General features: G+C 37.8%; 1 protein-coding gene and 1 long non-coding RNA gene across 5 annotated transcripts in view; both read left to right on the forward strand.

Moving 5' to 3' along the window:
- LOC139749887 (E3 ubiquitin-protein ligase SH3RF3-like) overlaps positions 1-18,055 on the forward strand; it is a 406,578-nt gene that overhangs the window by 97,573 nt on the left and 290,950 nt on the right. For all 4 annotated transcript variants that reach the window (XM_071664268.1, XM_071664272.1, XM_071664269.1 and 1 more), the window contains one exon: positions 1,833-1,947. In XM_071664268.1, the coding sequence (XP_071520369.1) occupies positions 1,833-1,947 (115 nt within the window). The remainder of the gene's footprint in view (positions 1-1,832; positions 1,948-18,055) is intronic.
- The window catches only part of LOC139749888 (uncharacterized), a 57,590-nt gene continuing 55,661 nt past the window's right edge, over positions 16,127-18,055 (forward strand). The window contains exon 1 of the long non-coding RNA XR_011713055.1: positions 16,127-17,944. This is a non-coding gene — a long non-coding RNA (uncharacterized lncRNA). The remainder of the gene's footprint in view (positions 17,945-18,055) is intronic.

Here is an 18,055-nt window from a genome sequence, read left to right on the forward strand (position 1 = left end):
AGAATTAGGAGAGCAATAGGCAAAACAGAGGAAAAGTGTGGAAGTAGGGAGAAAGACCTTGAGCCACAGCAAAGTTTGGAGACTCAGTTTTGAGTCATTGAGGCAAGCAGCAGGTGTGTTGATGTTGGAGTGAGCACAAACACCACCCTCTTGCTGTATGTAGAATATGAATAGCTTGCTAAATATTCCCCTATATGTTTGCTTGAAGGCTATTCTGATATTTGCCAGCAGATACTTTGTTTCCTTATCTATCCTCCTAGTATGGGACTCTGGCGGTAGGTTAGGGACAAAGTCAATTCTCAAGTTATTCTTACATGCAGAATCCTAAAGCTTATTTCCTGTTCTAGATGATGATCATATTGAGGATTTCTTTTGCTTTGTCCCATACTCATTACTGTACTTTTGCTTGGGTGAAATTCTATCAACCATGTTTTAGGCCAACCTTGGTGTCTGATTCGGTCCTCTTGTAAGCAGTCCTCCTCACTTTTTGCTTCCCTCATGACCTTTATATCACCTGCAAACATATTCAGGTAGGAGCCATTCCTTAAGGCAAGTCATTCACAAAGGTCAAGAAGAGTGATGGTCCCAGAACTGAACCTTGTGGCACTGCAACAGTCACCTCAGCCTATTTGGAAAAGGTTCCTTGGGTATTGTGTCCTGTGTTCCCTACTGCTGAGATAATCTTATACCCATTGAAAGAATTTCTCCATATGGCACTATAAATGCTGCTAAATGAAATGGTACAAAAACAATGCAGGCACAAACATCTTAAGTTATTAGATGTGTTAATTTAAAGCATCATAATGAGGATAGTCTGTTTTTGAAGCCTCTACATTAAAGTCAACTTATTTTAGGCACACATTCTTTTGAAAGATAGATGTAAACATTTGTAAAAGGTTTCAGGTATAGAAAGGGTCATTCTTTTAGTACCAAGAGGTCACTTACTTGAAGTATAGAACAAAGATACATTATATGATGCTCTTTGTTGCTGTGCTTGGGACAATTTTAATTTCTCAATAACTCATGATGATCTTTTGTATTGAAAAAGCTGTAGAAACTAGAATGGGAATATTGGCTTTAATGATGTACAAGTATACAAAGATGAGATGTTAAATGCTACTGTGAAATTTTGTAGTAAATTGCAGCTTGAGTTATTAGGGTTACCCTGTAAATGAGTGTACATTGCATGCAAGATTGAATTGTCTGTAAATCCTCCAAAGGAGATACTCAGCTGTCTAGGAAGACATCATTGCAATCATTGATATTGAAACTGATTACAAAAGATATTTCAGTTTTATTTGTAAAAACCCATCAGTCTTCATGGTGTTAATAAAGAAATGCTAGTGATTTCCTCTCTTTGAGTACCACAGGTACTAGAAAGCTGGGAATGCTAGTGATTTCCTCTCTTTGGGTACCACAGGTACTAGAAAGCTGGGAATGCTAGTGATTTCCTCTCTTTGAGTACCACAGGTACTAGAAAGCTGGTAATTGTAGGATTTAGGCATTACTAACCTGTGCACTTTGTAAAATATTATTAGAGGTAGATTGTAGATTTTTTTTTATGATATTTGCTGTAGGCACCTTCAGAACAGCAGTCTTTCGAATTACTTATTACCTCAGAACTTTATACTTTATCTACCCTTTTGTTACACTGATTATTCAGAAAATTCAGATGTTATTGAAATCTGTTGTAGACAATAGATCATCCATACAAATGCAGTCTTAGTTTGATATTTTACACATATATGGTAATGACAAATCTGATGCACTTTGGCATTCTTTATTGAGGTAGACTTTATGAGAGAGAAAATATGCATATCTTTTTTCCACAGGGACCTTAGCTTCAAAAAAGGAGATACAATCATGCTTCGAAAGAAGATTGATTCTAACTGGTATGAGGGTGAACTCAACAACCAGATAGGTTTCTTTCCTGCATCTTATGTTCAGGTTAGTTGCTTCACCTCAGGACATGTATTTTCATCAGAAGGTACCATGGTATTGATTTCACTATTGTAGTTGCTTATTAACCCATAAACAGAGGAATAGATTAGGAAACCTCATCACCATGTGCACAAAAAGGCTATCAGAAATTTTTGTTTACCTTTATGAATTGATTGATTGCACTGCAGCATTAAAAGAAAGTATTGTACACTGAAAGAAATATAACTACCTCTATATTAGCCTGATGGTGTGCTGAGTAAGCAGGAAGGTGTTTGGCTGAGATGTCTGACAATGCAAAATAAGAGGGGAAGACATGGATATCTTTTTCCTTTCTTTTTCTTGACTTCTATTCACAATATACTCTTATTACATACACTGTTAAAGCATTGATGGTAAATAACATGAATATTTATATAGAAATATTATACTGTGCACATCCGGGGTAGTCTTTTCTCACCTTAAGATAAGGAAGGACAGGAGGTCCTGCTTGTTTGTATCACACTACTCTTACTTCTTATGCAGGCATAACATTGGTGGTGAACAACATGAACAGTTGTAGGAATATTACACTGTGTGCACTAAGTAATATACTATGCATGAAATAAGTGATACATTAAAGTCAGAATGCACCTAGAAATACCTGGGTCTTCATTGGCATCTTTTACTAAAGTTCTGTATCACCTTAGGATTACATCCCTGAAAATTCGGCACAGTTTTTATGTAATTTCTTAACAGAGAAAGGGTCTTAGGAATGTGGATTGAGGGGTCCTGTGTTGGCCTTCCTCTTCCTTACTCACTCTATAATCACCGCCTTACATAATTACATTTCACCTTGTGTTCTTCCTCACTCTCCTCCAACAGATACATGAGATGATCATTGTTCCTCCTCATCACATAGGTCATCTGGTTATATTTATTTTATTTATTTTGCTTTGTCGCTGTCTCCCGCGTCAGCGAGGTAGCGCAAGGAAACAGACGAAAGAATGGCCCAACCCACCCACATGCACATGTATATACATACACGTCCACACACGCAAATATACATACCTATACATGTCAATGTACACATATATATACACACACAGACATATATATATATATATATATATATATATATATATATATATATATATATATATATATATATATATATACACATGTACATAATTCATACTGTCTGCCTTTATTTATTCCCATCGCCACCTCGCCACACATGGAATAACAACCCTCTCCCTCCTCATGTGTGCGAGGTAGCGCTAGGAAAAGACAACAAAGGCCCCATTCGTTCACACTCAGTCTCTAGCTGTCATGTTATAATGCACTGAAACCACAGCTCCCTTTCCACATTCAGGCCCCACAGAACTCTCCATGGTTTACCCCAGACGCTTCACATGCCCTGGTTCAATCCATAGACAGCACGTTGACCCCGGTATACCACATCATTCCAATTCACTCTATTCCTTACACGCCTTTCACCCTCCTGCATGTTCAGGCCCCGATCACTCAAAATCTTTTTCACTCCATCTTTCCACCTCCAATTTGGTCTCCCACTTCTCCTCGTTCCCTCCACCTCTGACTTATATCCTCTTGGTCAATCTTTCCTCACTCATTCTCTCCATGTGCCCAAACCATTTCAAAACACCCTCTTCTGCTCTCTCAACCACTCTCTTTTTATTTCCACACATCTCTCTTACCCTTACATTACTTACTCGATCAAACCACCTCACACCACATATTGTCCTCAAACATCTCATTTCCAACACATCCACCCTCCTGTGCACAACTCTATCCATAGCCCACACTTCGCAGCCATACAACATTGTTGGAACCACTATTCCTTCAAACATACCCATTTTTGCTTTCCGAGATAATGTTCTCGACTTCCAAACATTCTTCAAGGCTGTTCTACAAATTTTCTGCAGGGTCATTTTATACAAGAGCTGAAAGGTTAGCAGACATGCTCTTACAATGGTGATTGTAGGGGTGCTAAGGGGCGCAGAACATTTTGCCATGCCTGCTTAGTGATGGATGAGATGTTTGAAGGCTACTAATGGCAAGTCATCTAGATGTTTAAAAAGAGATAGGAAGAGTTGAAACATCATGTAAAGTTGGCTGCTGTTCCCTTATGCAACTGTGTATGAGGTTAGTTGCCATTTAAGGGTTAAGAGAAGATAGTGTAGGGCTGTGGGGCAAAATGAATTGGGAGGATATGATTATATGAATCAGGAGTTTCACTTTTCCATATACCTTCTGAGTATTGTCTTTCAAAGCTTATGATTAAGAGCATGTTTATTTGTATATGCATGTATTTTGTATATTCATGTACACAAATTTTGTTTACACTTTCCCTTCACTATAAGTGTTTTTGCTGTAAATGAATTCACAGATATACAATTTATTTTTTTACCACCAACAAATTGATCTGTGCAAAGATGTGGTTGTGTATGAATATCATGCACACCATTTGTTTCATATTGTTGATATTGCAACCTATCATCCACCAGTTTACACATGGTACTTATTGTGCTCTACGTACAGACTTGATTTGTTCTCATTGTCAGTCGTAGGTTGTGCTCTACTTACAGACTTGATTAGTTCTCATTTGTCAGTCATATGGCACCCTAAAACATCCTGCAAGTGTTTTGGCACATGAAGAATCCTCGCGAAGAAACCAAAAGTTATGACCCTAGCAACAGAATTTAATATGATTAGAAGATTGGAGAATTATGTGGGAACTTTAGCACTTGGCCATTTATTTAACATCTAGCCCAGCATATGGTCATTCAAGAGGAATATTGACATAATTGAAAGATTTTGTAAATTGGTCAGTGTTACTTAGCCAAGCTTAAATCAGGAGTAAGGAATTCAGTGATAGAGGTTGAAAAAATGTTGGTAGCACTGAGCTTGAGCTTCATACTCTCAGATCTTTGTTATGCATTTATAGTGTTAGATATAAAGAAGCAGCAACAGAAAACAAAATCATGTTTAATTGAGTAACCATAACCCAAACCTCATAGAATTGAGAAATGAAACTACTAGGGATCTATTTTGATAAGTGAATTTAATGAGCATTTACAGCTGTATGAAAATATTCAAAGATTTTAACTTAAGTTCATACCACTGATTAGTGTGTATGTGTGTACATAAACTATTCTTAAGTATTAAAATCAGAACAATAAGACATTCCACAAAAGTGTGTTGGTTTTAAACACTCAGCATTTTGATTTTTAGAGTGTCCAAAGTTGGGAATCATGGACCTTGGTTAGGGGATCTGGAAAATGAACCCCTTTTACTTTTGAAAGCTATCTTCACTTTAAATGGTTTTGCTGTAAATAGCTCTTTATTAGAATGTTTTTTATGTTTTTAGCAAGGACAGCCAATATACTTTGGAAAGTACATTTGTTGTTGCACTAGTGCAACCTTGAGAATCCATACTTCTGTCTCCAGTTCCATCATCTGTTTTGAAAATTTCCAGTGGTTTCAGTTCTCTCTACATCCTGCAAATCCTTCAGAATATGGAGGGATTTGGAGTAGTTCATGGATTTGTCTCTCTGTTGTTCAGTGTTGTGGTTGCCCAAGTTCCCACTTTACCATTTTTGACACATTCATTGCTCTGTCAGCCAGCATTCAGCCTGTGTGATCATTTCTTTGTCAACATTCAGCTGTGTAAGCATCCTGTGTCAACATTCAGCTTGCTAGAGCATGCTAGTATGCACTGAATTTATTATATGTTTTGCATTTATTGTACTTTTATTATGGCATTTTAGGTGAGATCATTTCAATGATAGTTCGAGGAAGGTCAGTGGATCAAAATGAAAGCATCTTATCCTTGCAAATATTAAAAGAGTGTAAATATTAACCCCTTAACTTCTCACTAAGGTCTCCCTTTTGACCTTATGAATCTCAGTTTTTCAGATTTGAAAATTTATGTAACCATACAATTTCAAAGACAGTGAAAATTCATTTCATAAGTGTTTCATCCAGTACTTTCACCCAGATGACATGTAAATGTTTTGTAGATGTTTTAGCATAATCTAGCTATCTATCTATCTATCCCTAATACCCATTCCCTTTGGGAACTCCCCACAAGAGGCTACTTCTTAGCCTTTTGTTCCTTGTCCATAACAGGCCACTGGTAGAGAACAACTCTTGTGTAGTGTTTTTAAAGGCTCCCACCTAATGGTTGTACCAACTACTGTGTAATGTGTCTACCTAATAGTCCTGCATAATGTTACAACATATCACTTGTACCTAATGCTCCCAGCTAATGTTCCTTCTTGCCACTTTTTCTAATGTCTGTACCTAATGCTCCTGTCTAACATTCCTACCTACTGCTAATATCTATCGCTCCTACCATTTTGCCAAAAGGCAAGGCTCATACTAAGGCCTCACCACAGGAAAATCTAGAGTTGCAAAGAATGAGTTGTGTGAGTTAAGTGTTGTCAAATGTTATTTGTAACAGGGAGAGATTGTATGTTTGTGGACAGAATGCCAGCAGTCAACATATGGGTGAGGTGGAAAGAAAAGACAGCTACCTGGGTCATTGGAATGCAACTTGACAACCACTGAAGTGCTGGTTATTTACACAGATATCACTAACCCTCCCAATACCCAGGTGGGTATTTCAGCATAATGTGCTGTGAAATGCAAGGGCAAGGGCTGAGTACCAAGTGAGTTGCCACTTCGTATATTTTTTTTATTTTACCCAGACCAAAAAATTGAATACTGATTATTGTTGTTTCACCTTATGTATCTTTTCTTTTTATAATCAGTGTACTTATTGATAAGTTATTCATAAATACGAAATTGTAAAATTGTAAAATTACTAGCTGTATTAGTCAGATGCAGTGTTGTCAAGGTGTGGCAGGCACTGCAACATTGCCTTCACCTTTGCTAGAAATACCTGCTCTTGCCTCCTCATCTTGGTCAACTTTGAATGTTGAAAGGGCCAGTGTCCCTTAAACCACTCTCTACACAATCCAAAGACAGACCATCATCAGCAGATAATTCAGGATCATCTATTCCATGGTCCTCTGAATATAGCTAAAAGCCACTTATTTCCCTCTTAAGAGACATGAAAACCTGCTGTTGTTGGCATTACTTGAGGATGATTGATTGTGGGGAGAAATTATCAGCTGCTACTACTTCAACAGCCACTTAGGCTTGGTAGGGAATCTTGATATAGGTGTGAAACATGATGTGTAAATATATATCTAGGAAAGTTTCCTGGCTCTTGTGAATATTCACATTGAGGAGTTAAGGAGTTAAAGAAACTGTATAAAGGTAAAACTGTGAACAGTTTCTGCATTGTATCATATTGTAATTTCATTACTTATGTCATTCAAAAATAGGGTGATAAACGTGAAATCTAAACCAAAAGGGACACAACCAAAGGCATATGAATTATTTCGCCAATGATGTATTTAAGGTATTTCCACTTTTGCACCAGTGCTTATAGAAGAGGCAAAAGTTTCATTATTGGAAAAATAGTGCAGTATTTGACTATACTCTAGGTTTTTTTAAGGTTTAGAATTAAACAGGATACTTGTTATGTAAAAGAAAGGTTAGTGGTAAACAGGTGTCTTCCAGCATTGACAATACTGAAAAGTATATGACTGGTTTTGCTAAGTGAATATTGAAGAATCTAGTCCTGAACAGATATATGTGGACAAAATTGGTAGTTTTTGGAAGCTCCTGCCTCATAACACACTTGTTGACATAGGGGAGAAGGAGATGTATGGGGTCAAAGAGTCTAAAGAGAGGCATGCATGACTGTACGCCTTTTGTGATAGGAAAGAATGTTCAGCCTCTTATGTTTAGAGACTTGATGTTCTTACATAATGAGGCCATATTAGTGCTGTAAAGAAACCCTTCCATAGTAACAACAGTTGAGGATATATGAAACAAGCTAAGACAGGAAACTGCAAATGTAGCATTTTACTGCAGGCCTTAACTTCTGTCCACTCTTATTCATTTAAAGTTTACTTTTTTAAGATCACACTAATTTGGCATGGTCACAGAGTTGCCAGAGGCCATGAGCCTCATTCATGTGAAAAGTAATGAAGAACTGCATGGGGTTCTCTTTCAAATTTTTGCTAATTTCAAGCAGAACTGATATTTGTAAATCAATATGTGCTATATAGGGAGTAGGGGGCTGGAAATCCTCCTCTCCCATTTTTTAATTTTCTAAAAGAAGTAGCAGAGAAGGGGGCCAAGTGAGGATATTCCCTCTAAGGCTGATTCCTCTGTTCTTAATGCTACCTCGCTAATTTGGGAAATTGCGAATATGTATGAAAATAAAAAAAGAAGTAAAAACTAAATAATGAAAGGGTAACGATAAGAGAGATGTATGGTGATAAAAACAGTGTGCTTGAGAGAGCAGAAGAGGGTGTATTGAAATGGTTTAGTCACATGGAGAGAATGAGTGAGGAATGATTGACAAAGAGGATATATGTGTCAGAGTTAGAGGGAACAAGGAGAAGTGGGAGACCAGATTGGAGGTGGAAAGATGGAGTGAAAAAGATTTTGAGTGATCGGGGCCTGAGCATGCAGGAGGGTGAAAGGTTGGCAAGGAATAGAGTGAATTGGATCGATGTGGTATACCAGGGTTGACGTGCTGTCACTGGATTGAATCAGGGCATGTGAAGCGTCTGGGGTAAACCATGGAAAGTTGTGTGGGGCCTGGATGTGGAAAGGGAGCTGTGGTTTCGGGCATTATTGCATGACAGCTAGAGACTGAGTTTGAATGAATGGGGCCTTTGTTGTCTTTTCCTAGTGCTATGTCGCACACATGAGGGGGGAGGGGGATGGTATTCCATGTGTGGCGAGGTGGCGATGGGAATGAATAAAGGCAGACGGTGTGAATTGTGTGCATGGGTATATATGTATGTGTCTGTGTGTGTATATATATGTGTACATTGAGATGTATAGGTATGTATATTTGCGTGTGTGGACGTGTATGTATATACATTGTGTATGGGGGTGGGTTGTGCCATTTCTTTCGTCTGTTTCCTTGCGCTACCTCGCAAACGCAAAGATATATATATATATATATATATATATATATATATATATATATATATTTTTTTTTTTTTTTTTTTTTTTTCAAACTATTCGCCATTTCCCGTGTTAGCGAGGTAGCGTTAAGAACAGAGAACTGGGCCACTGAGGGAATATCCTCACCTGGCCCCCTTCTCTGTTCCTTCTTTTTGAAAATTAAAAAAAAATTGAGAGGGGAGGATTTCCAGCCCCCCGCTCCCTCCCCTTTTAGTCGCCTTCTACGACACGCAGGGAATACGTGGGAAGTATTCTTTCTCCCCTATCCCCAGGGATAATATATATATATATATATATATATATATATATATATATATATATATATATATATATATATATATATATATATATATTTTTTTTGCCGCTGTCTCCCGCATTTGCGAGGTAGCGCAAGGAAACAGACGAAAGAAATGGCCCAACCCACCCCCATACACATGTATATACATACGTCCACACACGCAAATATACATACCTACTCCTCGTTCCCTCCACCTCCGACACATATATCCTCTTGGTCAATCTTTCCTCACTCATTCTCTCCATGTGCCCAAACCATTTCAAAACACCCTCTTCTGCTCTCTCAACCACGCTCTTTTTATTTCCACACATCTCTCTTACCCTTATGTTACTTACTTGATCAAACCACCTCACACCACACATTGTCCTCAAACATCTCATTTCCAGCACATCCATCCTCCTGCGCACAACTCTATCCATAGCCCACGCCTGACAACCATACAAGATTGTTGGAACCACTATTCCTTCAAACATACCCATTTTTGCTTTCCGAGATAATGTTCTCAGGGCACATGGAGAGAATGAGTGAGGAAAGATTGACCAAGAGGATATATGTGTCGGAGATGGAGGGAATGAGGAGAAGTGGGAGACCAAATTGGAGGTGGAAAGATGGAGTTGAAAAAGATTTTGTGTGATTGGGGCCTGAACATGCAGGAGGGTGAAAGGAGGGCAAGGAATAGAGTGAATTGGATCGATGTGGTATACCGGGGTTGACGTGCTGTCAGTGGATTGAATCAGGGCATGTGAAGTGCCTGGGGTAAACCATGGAAAGCTGTGTAGGTATGTATGTATATTTGCATGTGTGGACGTGTATGTATATACATGTGTATGGGGGTGGGTTGGGCCATTTCTTTCGTCTGTTTCCTTGCGCTGCCTCGCAAACGTGGGAGACTGCGACAAAGCAAAAAAAAAAAAATATATATATATATATATATATATATATATATATATATATATATATATATATATATATATATATATATATATATATCCTTGGGGATAAGGGAGAAATTATACTTCCCGCGCATTCCTCACGTGTTGTAGAAGGCTACTAAAGGGGACAGGAGTGGGGGGCTGAAAACCCTCCCCTCCTTGTATTTTAACTTTCTAAAAGGGGAAACAGAAGGAGGAGTCACGCGGGGAGTGCTCATCCTCCTTGAAGGCTGAGATTGGGTTGTCTTGAAATTGGTTAGATAGTTGGTAAATGGGGAGTGCCTGGATTAAATGAGAATGTAAATTATCTTGTGGATCTTTGTAATGAAAAGGGTTTATTCCTTGCAAGCGCCTTTTTTCAGCACAAGGTGATTCACAGATATATATGGATGAGGAATGATGGAAGAGAAGAGCAAAACACTTTGATTGTGTGGCAGTAGATGAAAGATTGAGAAAGGCCATACTAGTTGTTAGAATTTTGAGAGGATTTTTTTGGAGACTCTGACCATTTTGCAGTTCAAGGGGGTATGACGATCAGGGAGAAGTGGAGGAATAGTTTAAGGAAGAATGGAGAGGTAAAAGTGTTGGCAAGCAAGAAGATGAATCAGAAAAAATGCAAGGAGGAGCGTGGAAAAAAGGTAACGGAAAGTTTAGATGGAAGTGCCGTAAATGTAGGAATGCAGTCCTGTGTGAATAGGTGTTTAAAATGTCTAGATAAATATTATTAAAGGTTTTAGAATTAAAGGTTGTTAGGGAGGTGAATGCAAGAGTTTTGCAAAGAGGGGCAAGTATGCAGTCTGTTGTGGGTGAGAGAGCTTGGGAAGTGAGTCAGTTGTTGTCCACTGATGATACAGCACTGGTGGCTGATTCGGGTGAGAAACTGCAGAAGCTGGTGACTGAGTTTGGTAAAGTGTGTGAAAGAAGAAAGCTGAGAGTTAATGTGAATAAGAGCAAGGCTATTAGGTACAGTAGGGCTGAGGGACAAGTCAATTGGGAGGTAAGTTTGAATGGAGAAAAACTGGAGGAAGTGAATTCTTTTAGATATCTGGGAGTGGATTTGGTAGCGGTTGAAATCATGGAAGCGGAAGTGAATCATAGGGTGGGGAGGGGGTGAAAGTTCTGGGAGCATTGAAAAATGTGTGGAAGTCGAGAACGTTATCTTGGAAAGCAAAGATGGGTATGTTTGAAGGAATAGTGGTTCCAACAATGTTATATGGTTGCAAGGCATGGGCTATAGATAGAGTTGTGCGGAGGAGGGTGGATGTGCTGGAAATGAGATGTTTGAGGACAATATGTGGTGTGAGGTGGTTTGATCGAGTAAGTAATGAAAGGGTAAGAGAGATGTGGTAATAGAAAGAGTATGGTTGAGAGAGCAGAAGAGGGTGTTTTGAAATGGTTTGGTCACATGGAGAGAATGAGTGAGGAAAGATTGACCAAGCAGATATCTCTATCAGAGGTGAAGGGAATGAGGAGAAGTGGGAGACCAAATTGGAGGTGGAAAGATGGAGTGAAAAAGCTTTTGAGTGATCGGGTCCTGCATATGCAGTCAGTGGATTGAACCAGGGCATGTGAAGCATCTGGGGTAAACCATGGAAAGTTTTGTGGGGCCTGGATGTGGAAAGGGAGCTGTGGTTTTGGTGCATAATACATGACAGCTAGAGACTAAGTGTGAACAAATGTGGCCTTTGTTGTCTTTTCCTAGCGCTACCTCACGCACATACGGGGGAAGGGGTTTGTCATTTCATGTGTGGCTGGGTGGCGATGGAAATGAATAAGGGCAGACAGTATGAATTATGTACATGTGTATATATGTATATGTCTGTGTGTGTATATATATGTTTATGTTGAGATGTATATGTGCTGTGTGTGGACATGTATGTATATACATGTGTATGTGGGTGGGTTGGGTCATTGTTTTGCCTGTTTCCTTGCACTACCTTGCTAATGCGGGAGACAGGGACAAAGTATAATAGATAGAATTAGTAGTTGGATACAAGGTCATGAGAAATAGGAATAAAAAGGGCAATGCATGGTGGACAGAAGAGATTAGAAATGCTGTGGAAGAGAAGTGAAAGGCATGTGGTAGATTGCTTGATAGGAATGTACCAGTGGGAGTTCAGCAAAGGAGAAGGGAATAGAGTGTGATATGAAACATATAAGCAGAATGGTAAGAGGCTGATAGAGAAAAGCAAAGAAAGGAGTGAAGATTTTGGAAAAAAATTAAATGAAAAGTTCTGGGATAATATGAATATACTGGAAGGAGGTAAAAAAAGGAAAGAGGTGGATGTAAGAATGGAAATGTTAATGTGAGAAGTAAGGAAGGGAAGCTGCTGAATCAAAAGGAGAAAGATGGAAAGAACTGATGAATGTGGGAGAAGGGGAGGCAGCAGTTGTTGAATGCATAGGCATGGAGGATTGAAGAAAAAGGATACAAGTGCAAGAGCCAATATCAAAAAGGGAGGTAAGAAGGGCAATAATGAGGCTGAAGGTAGGAAAGGCATCTGGAGTGGAAGTGATTACAGCTGAAATGCTTTAGTAAGGAGGAGAAAGCATGATAGAGTGGATGCATCTTATATGTAATTTAGCATGGAAACAGAAGGTAGTGCCTGAGGATTGGATGAAAGCTATTATTGTTCCTTAATTAAAGGAATAGGTGCTAAGGATGTTTTTGCAATAATAGGGGAATGAATATATTCATTATACCAGGAAGAGTGTGCACAAGAATCATGATTAATAAATTGGTGGAAGTGATTGAATGCAGAATAAATGAAGAGAGAGGGGGTTTTAGGAAAGGTAAAGGATGTGTTGATCACATTTTTGTCGTAAAGATGACCATGAAAATGTATTAAGTGAAAGGTAAGAAGTTGTATACAGCTTTTATGGATTGCTGAAAGCAAGGTACATGGTGTAGTGGAACACCTATTGAATGGTGTGAAAGCCTCCTATAGAGGAGCAAATGTATGTGGAAGAGTGGAAGGAGAGTTGAGTGAAAGTTTCGGTTTATATGTAGGTGTGAGGCAGGGCTTTGCTATGTCACCATGGCTTTTTAGTGTATATATGGATGGAGTGATAAGAGAGATGAAAGCAAAACTAGGGGAAAAAGGGTGCAGAGATGGAGTGTGGCAATGAGATATGGTGGCTAGTGGCATGCCTGTTTGCTGATGGTTGTGTGGTGTTTACTGAGAGTGAAGAGGAGATGCAGAAGGTTGTATGTTTTCTGACGTGTATAAGCATAGATGATTGAAGGTAAATACAAGTAAAAGTAAAGTAATGGTGTTTAAAAGTAAGCAGAGTGAAAGTAAAAAATTTAAAACCATATTGAGTGAAAGAAGAAGTTTACTAAATTGTGCTTTGGATATTGGGGGAGAAAGACTACAAAGAGGTGAGAGAATTTAAGTGTTTAGGAGCTGGCTTGGGTAAGTTTGGTGATGTGGAAGGAGAGATAAGGAAGAGAGCATTACAGGAATGAAGAGTCATTGGGTCCTTTACTCGGATAATTAAGGGCAGGGGTGTAAGTATGGAAGTGAAGGGAGGATTAAGGGACAGATAGTCCTCCCAACCCTGACCTATACAGCCAAAACATGGACTTGGAATGAGTCACAGAGATCTAGAATCCATGATGTGGAAATGAGCTGTTTGAGAGGAGTATGTGGCATGACTAGATGGAATGCAGAAAGAAGTAAATGGGTGTACAAGAGATGTGGCATGACAGGGAATGCACAGTGAATGAATTGTGAGGGATAGATTGGAGGAAAAGTAATACTTTAAGTTGGTTTGGGCATATGGAAAGAATGCAAGACTGGGAGTTTACAAAGAGAGTGTTGGTGTAAGAGGAAGACCACCTGTTATGTGGGTAAATAGGGTAGAAGAGTACTGGAGTGAGAGAGATGGTGGAAGAATGTGTGGAATGGTGCATGCAAGGAAGGCATGCAAGGACAGGGATAATTGGAGACTCTTTTGCTATGGCCATCCATGATTGTAGTTCCTGGAGGGAATGAGTATCAGACATATAGAGAGATAGACTGATCGTATGTTCAAGAATGTTTTTTTTTCATCACTGTCCCATATACTTTGATGTATGGAATATTAAGTTGACTGGTCTCTACAGTTTTGGTATGAGCTCAGATCCATCTTGGTGTATTGATATTATATGTGCCACTCTGTGTTTATTTGCTGCACTGGATTGATCATTGCTTTGTCTCAGTAAAATCATTGCAGGTATTGCTCTTGTTGTCTTAGTCTTTTTTTTGGAAGATAGCTTGGATCCCATCAGGTCCTGGTGCTGAGTTCTCATGAATTTGGTCAGTTATTTAGTTATATCTCTTTCTCTGATTTCTTTATCTGTAAGGGCATGGTCATCATAGTGATTGAATGTTTTATTTTCCATGTTTTCTTTCTTTTTTATGCTGAATATCCAATTATACTTGCTGAATTTGCTTTTGCCATACTTTTTAAAATTTGTTTCCATATTTACTTTTTATTTTGTCTTTCTCCTTAAAATGTCCAGTGTCTGATTTTTTTTCTTTGTTCTTTTTATGCATTCAAGTAGAATTCTTGTATTCTGTTCCATGCTCTGCTCTCTTCTGTACTAGTCTATATTTTCCTTGTTAGCATTTCTTTTTTTTTTTTTCCAAGTCCTCTAACTTATTTCTTTTATTTTATGCTTTTTCTTTTACTTTCATTACCTTCTTCTTTTCATCTATTGTCTTCTACCGGTAACCATTGTTTTCTGTTGTTATCTTTCCCTTTATATTTTTCTTTTTGCATGGTTAAAGTCCCCTTTTCACTTGTACTGTTCTCTGTCAAAACAGTGTTTTGTTGGTTTTTGCACTGCTGTTGAAGGCCTCATTTACATTTTCCTTTTTGCATGATAAAAGTACCCTTTTTGACATGTTTGGCATCACCTTCATTCCTGACACTGATATTATATGCTACTGATAAGCAATCAGTTTCTTACACTTATTCACACATAAGTGCATAACAGTAAAAGAATGTGAAATACCATTAATACAGTGAAATGATAATGTGTTTAGGGTAACTTGTAATGTTATGTCGCCACTCAATTTTTCTTTTATTTTGGAACATTTCAGATTCCGGATTTTCTGATTAGGGATGGTCATTCTTTAGTACATTCTTATATGATATTATCCATGGTTTGTTTATCTTTCTCTCCATATTTTTCAATGGCTCTTTGTTCTTTATTCATCCCGTTTTTCTGTCTCTATTGTTGCACTACTAAAGAGTAGATGTAGGTAAACAAGTAAACTGGGCTGTTATTCATCTGTTTCTGATGTTACCTTTCAAAGGCAGTGGAAAGTTCTGTGTGAAATAAAGAACAAATGAATTGCAGGAAATCTGATTAGTGTATTCAAAAGAATAGATATTAACATGCAAGTAGGAAGGAGCAGTGTAACCTAGTATTGTGTTTGGAAGATATAGATGTTGAATGATTCAATGTCCAGCAAAGTATGGGTGATGGTAAATAACTTTCTAGGAATGGGGTGGGTGACTAGTTGAACAAGGAAAGAAGATGTTTGACAAAAGTTTGGTATTATGTGTAGTATTATTAAGGTTTTGTTGAGAGACTGTTAGGGGAATGCATGTAAATGAAAAGAAGGGAAGGAAAAACAACAGGAGAATGGAAGTAGAATACATATGCAGTGAGGAACTAGAATATTTAGAACAAAGAGTTTGAACAAGTGTGATAATGTGTTGTGGGCAAGTTGCATGGAGATAGTTCTTTAGGGGAGTGGGAGATAAACTTTGAGCTGACTTTGGTGTAGGAGGACTAGCTGTGGTTTCCTGCTATATTTGAAATTAACTCACCCAAAAGAGAAAAACTTTTAGTTGGTCAGTATATCAGTTTAATTCTTTCACAGGGTGTATTCTCGCCACAGTACCTGCCAGTATTTTATCATGAAGTTGATAAAAATACTCCAAGGGTCAAAACATTCATTATGCATGAATAGTTGAAAATAATTGCTCTCTTGAGCTCTGTTCATTAGAGCTTTGTCCTTGATATGTTGTGAATATGGGTAGAATTATACCTTGTACTTTAGTATTACCAATTTGAATGTTCTTAGCTTGTTCAGTAATTATCCTCCTGTAGTTTTGTTGAATCATATTACTATTTGTTTCAGTGATGTAAAACCTAATGAAGTGCAATTACTTTAGTATTTGCTGACATGTACAGATGTACTCATTGATATAAAGGTGTTTTTATTTTTATGTAATTGCAGCTACCCATTTCCTCTTAAGATATGCCCATGATTATATCAGCTATTGATATCTTGATTTGAAAGCACAATTTAAATAGAATTGCCAATATTCATGAGAAAATGTATTTTGTTGTCATCATTCACATGACGTTCAACATCATGTTCACCACAGAGGGAGACATCACCATGCATATTTTTACTATACCTAACTAGGTCAGTTTAAGTGCCTTCTTCACTACATGCTCATATTTACAGTATGCTTATCTTTACTGTACTCTTGTCATCACCGTATGCTCATCTTCATTACACCCTCTATGCAAAATGCCTTTTCTTAAGTTGCTTTTAATCTGACTCATAACAGTCAAGTCATTATGCAGATTGTCACTGAACCAGCCTGAGGCCGCTGGAAAGAAATGTAAGAATGATGTGAAAGGAAATATAGCAAAAACACTTTTTCTCCTCTATGGAGAGACATTCTTGGAAAAGAATAACCAGAGTATGGATAGACACCTTCATCAGTTTAAGGCAGCTTTTTTTGGATAAAGTTTTAGTATTACTTGTGCCACTGTCAGAGCCTAAGACAAAACGAAAAAACTAGCTGTGCAATATTTAAAAGAACAGTCTTGTATTGATAAACAGATTATTGTATAAAAAGTTGGTTGTATGACATTTTGCGTGATTCAGACCCGTGGTGTGTGAAAATAGGCGAAAGTGATTAAGGAAAGAACTTGAAATTTTTTTTATCACTAGGTGGTAATATAAGGTCAAGCACACCTGTTTCAAGATACATTGAGGGGATGAAAACTTGATTACTACTAATGTTAGGCTAATTCTTACGTGACAAGAGTGACTCCAGTAATAGTAGTCCATGTCTGAGGAGTTAGTGGTTAATGCTGAAAAGGAGGCTACTGATACTGGATGTTCAATGTAATGTGCATTAGTAACGATGGCAGAGAAAGGTAGTTTGATTGTTTGCTGATTTGTGCAAACTGATTATCCAAGGTGATCAAAGATTTGTTTTTATTGAGTAGTTACTTAATTGCCTGAAATTATTGCTTTGTTTTACCATTATACAAATTATTATTTTCTAATACTCTCCCATTAATTCTTAAAGATGAAATTGAAAATAATAGATTTTGAAAGCACAGACCAAATGGGATGATAGTTGAAAGGACTTAAGAATATTTGTTTTTACTGTATTTGGGGCATTATACATTAATTTGGATTGTTCACATATGGTGCATGAAACAGTTTTCTTTAAGGCTTGTTTTAATTGTCGATGGCACATTGAACCATGATCTCTGAAAATTTTATTTGCTTTTTCACTCATTTCAACAAATCACTATGCTGCTGAAGTTTTTTATTTTGTGAAAGGAGTATTCTTAATTATTAAAACTCTATGAGGGATAGTTTTGATTAACAGTTTCACTTACAAGGGGATGGTCCTTGCTGGTACCCTCGAGGTGGAAGAGGCAAGTAGCCAGCCATCAGCCACGCATGTATGTTTATGGTAGTTTTGAATTTGTGTTATTGTTTTTGATCTAAGTTTTCTTTTTTACATGATCATGTACATGAACTATTTCTCTGTAATACTATGCCTTGTACATAAA

The sequence above is a fragment of the Panulirus ornatus genome, chromosome 8, assembly GCF_036320965.1.
Source record: "Panulirus ornatus isolate Po-2019 chromosome 8, ASM3632096v1, whole genome shotgun sequence".
NCBI lineage: Eukaryota > Metazoa > Arthropoda > Malacostraca > Decapoda > Palinuridae > Panulirus > Panulirus ornatus.